At 36.2% G+C, this 3,814-nt stretch overlaps 1 protein-coding gene across 1 annotated transcript; it reads right to left on the bottom strand.

Annotated features, from left to right (window-relative positions):
• Window positions 1-1,239: 1,239 nt before the first annotated feature.
• LOC108757435 (uncharacterized) lies at window positions 1,240-2,850 on the bottom strand. The gene has a single exon (XM_018501850.1). The coding sequence runs from the start codon at window positions 2,848-2,850 to the stop codon at window positions 1,240-1,242; it is 1,611 nt and encodes a 536-aa protein (XP_018357352.1).
• Between the last annotated feature and the right edge of the window lie 964 nt (window positions 2,851-3,814).

The following is a 3,814-nucleotide window of genomic DNA, read 5'->3' as shown; positions in this document are numbered from 1 at the left end:
TGTCACATTCGAAATCATGGAAACCTCATCGATTATAAATAATTCGACATTCTTTAATTTCTCTCTCAAAGTTTTCAAAACCATATCTGACAAGTGCGTATACTTTGCCATGGATTCATGGGTAACAGGTAGCTGAAACATTCTATGGATCGTCAAACCATTGATATTGCATGCCGCGATACCCATGGGAGCAGATATGGCAATCGCTTTTTTCAAATTTATTCCGATCCAATGTTTAATCGTTTCAATAAGAAAACTTTTCCCTGTACCACCCTCGCCGCTTACATACGGTCGCAGAATCTGATTTTTATTTTGCAACACTTCGCATACTCTATCGAAGATTCTTTTCTGGTCATCGTTCATTCGCGACATCATTTGCGATAAATCAATCGGGACGTCAATCTCACCAAAATCTTTCAGATCTTTCATCGCGCCGCCAACTTCTATCGGATTGCAATCCAATTCATAGTTGTCGTCTCTCTCTCTGTCTGCTTTCAGCTCATTTTCGCGCTTCGCGATTAATTCAGCTACGTTCTCAAAAGCTTTCTATATTTCTTCGAGCCTTTCGTGATATTTCATCGCCTTTGTCAAAGCAGACTCTGAATTCTTAAAGGCATCCGTGTAAGTCTCGTAAGCGACTTTCAGTTCACTCAAATCTCTCCACGGTTTAAACAAAAGAAGTAGCGAGTAAAAGTATTTTTCGGGTTCAGTTTTAACATTAAATCGATAATGGTTAATTAAACAACACTTTCTTCGTTTTTTTAAAAATAAACCCGATACAAGTTTATAATATTCGACTTCGTCATTTTTTGGCATCTGTTTCGTAATTTCCCAAAATCTAGCAAAATCGTAACAAATATCGTACAAATTCAATGATTCCAATTCCTTAGCTCTTTTCGGATAATGATCATCGATGAGCGACGGACAATAAATATTTGTAGATTCTTCATCGAGTAGAGCTTTAATTTCATTGAATGTTTTAACTTTTCTGTTTCTTTCTTCATTAACATCAATCCATTTGATAATGGTAACACTATCCGTACCATGCAAGGGATGACCTAGTAGTGTATCTGCAGCTTCTAAAGCACCGCATTCTCTATTATTCAATGAACGCATCGCAAAATTCCACAGTTTCGATGCCAACGGCTTATTGGAATCTATCATTGCAAAGTCCATATTGCATTTTTCCGACTTTGTCGTGTATTTTGTTAAATAAGAGTTTAAAAACTTTGATTGTTCTCAAATAAACTGTATGCCCATATTTCCTTTCCAAGCTAATTTAATAGCCGGATTATAATCATTGATAAACCTTTCCGACTTCTTCCGAGGAAGATCGTACGATCTACTCTTACTGCGTAAAGTTTTCCTACCCACTATCGAAGTAATGAGGTCTCTCAAAACAAAATTTTCAGTAACTGGTCGAGGAAAATCGCAGCGACATTTTCTGTAAATATTCGTTTCCGTTTTCTTCGTACGCATGCAATACGAGTTATGTTTATGATTTTGATCACTTATAACCGTTTCGTACAACATTGGCGAAACGCTTTCGTCTGGAATTTCGCACGTCACGTATTTTCGAATGAACGCAACAACTTCCTCATTTGACGATTTTCCGAGTACTGGAGCATCTTTTATCCAAATCATACAGTGTACGTGCTGGATACCTCTACTTTGATATTCCAGTCGCCAGAAGTAATGAATGACCTCTCCTATTGGGTAGTCGGACGAACAAATAAAATCAATCATGGCTTTAAATTTTATACACATGAATCTAGACGTACCCACCGGATCGTATGCGATTAGTTCGCTGATACCCAACTTCTCCTTATCGGAATTCATGTCTCGTAAATATTCAGCCAAATCGGACCATTTCCATTCACTAGGACTTAAAGTTAAAAACCACGTCGCCGGACCATAATGCAGAGTCATACACTTTACATTATTGGACGGTTGTCGCCAAAATTGATCCGTATTTCTCAGTTTTGCAAAAATACTCATTAAATTCGATTCCAATTGATTGTCTTTCAATTCGTTCAAGTACCTACCAGCAGTGTACCTCTCTCGTGGATTAGCAACCATCATCGTATAATACATTCCATTTTTCAATTGTCGGTAGTTAGCATCATTCAGAAGAAAGAACAAATACTGCAGATTCGTCCTGAATCTACTGTGTTTCGACATCAACCGCGCTCCGACAAATAAATATTCCGGCAATGCAAAGTTTCTATCTTCTCGTTGTCCATTGACACCCTCGGAATATAAATCGGGGAAAGACATGACATCCAGATATTTATAATGATTATCCATTGGAACATCTTCAATTTTCAACATTTGATAGAGTTTCAATGCAGATTCGTTACCGATTCTTTTTGCGTGCATTGGGTATATTGTATACTGATCATTAATACCTGAATCTATAGTAATTTGCATGAGGAAAGCTTTACGTTTTAAAACGGTTTCATTATTGTTATCTTCGTTATGCTTGTTATGTACAGTACACCTCGACAGCGCCTCAACCATCTCCTCTATTTCATCACTATCGCTTTCGTCATGAACGATCCGATATTCCGTTTGTGGTAACTTATCATTTATAAGATCGTCAGCCGACGCTGGAAGACGAATTTTCGAGTAGTGAGGATTATGGTCTTTCAACCATTGTAAAGCCTTGTACACTTTGTTAATATCCACTAAATTTTCCCAAACAACTTTAGACGTTTTAGGTATACCTCGAACTAGGATGTACAACTTGTGATTCAAATTGATAGAATCTTCCGGAGGACATACATTATCCAAAGTTTCTTGTAAAGGCAGAGGCAAATGAAATGTTCTACCTTTTACTTTGCGAATCATTTATCTGTGCGGCATATGTTTGTTGGAAACAGCACCCATCGTTTGTACTGCTTGGAAGCTGCTCACTCTCTTGATTAACATTTTCTCGTAATCATTAAAATCCGACAAAACATCTGGTAATAGTTTAAGGGGATGTTAAAGCAACGGCGGAACTCAATTAAGGTCGATAATACAGATTTTGGAGATTTTATTGGAAAATCAATGTAAGACGGTGCTGCGCCCCCATTTACACGGAGTAGCACGAAACTAAATATATCGATAATATACCGAATGGTAATTTATTAGCATTTTTCGTGCTACATTATAAAAGTACGTGTTTGATGTAGTTATTTTTTGCTACATCTTTATTATTTTACGAAACGTAAATACACGCACTCCTTTGGAGGATATAATGCCATATCTCCAATTTTCGAGAGACTCGTATTTCGGACGATTCTCTGATAGATTATAAGGCATATATTGTGTAAATATATTATCACGTATGTGTATATATGTATATTATCATGTATATATACATACATATATGTATATGTATATATATACATATATATATGTAATGTGTTTAATTATTCAATTTGGCTTTTGGATATTTGGAATAAAAACTAACTGCGTTTCTCTGCGAAAACAAAAGTTCTATTTTACACTATGTACAAGTTTTTCTTTTAACTTACACCAATTACATTAATTTCACAAAATCATACCTGCGAAAACAAAAGAAACAACATTTAAAGCTTTTATTTCCGGTATGTTTTCTATACTTTTTAATTAAACAGTTTTTTTCGCATTTTCACAACATGTGTCTTTTCTCTTCCCTCTCAATCTATCGACTGCCCACTTCCGGGGTTCGCGAGGTAGCGTCTCCTACTTCCTTGTTTAGTAGCGCTATCGGAAACGCGGCAAATTTAAATCTTTAAGAAAAGTATCGACATCAGTATAGTTGTGTCGTGATTTTCTTTACATATAT

Source organism: Trachymyrmex cornetzi, unplaced genomic scaffold, assembly GCF_001594075.2.
Source record: "Trachymyrmex cornetzi isolate Tcor2-1 unplaced genomic scaffold, Tcor1.1 scaffold1429, whole genome shotgun sequence".
NCBI lineage: Eukaryota > Metazoa > Arthropoda > Insecta > Hymenoptera > Formicidae > Trachymyrmex > Trachymyrmex cornetzi.
This window is presented reverse-complemented; position numbering and strand designations above follow the sequence as displayed.

Coding starts and splice junctions, on each gene's coding strand:
- LOC108757435 (XM_018501850.1), bottom strand. CDS start 2,850: ATGATTCGCAAAGTAAAAGGTAGAACATTTCATTTGCCTCTGCCTTTA.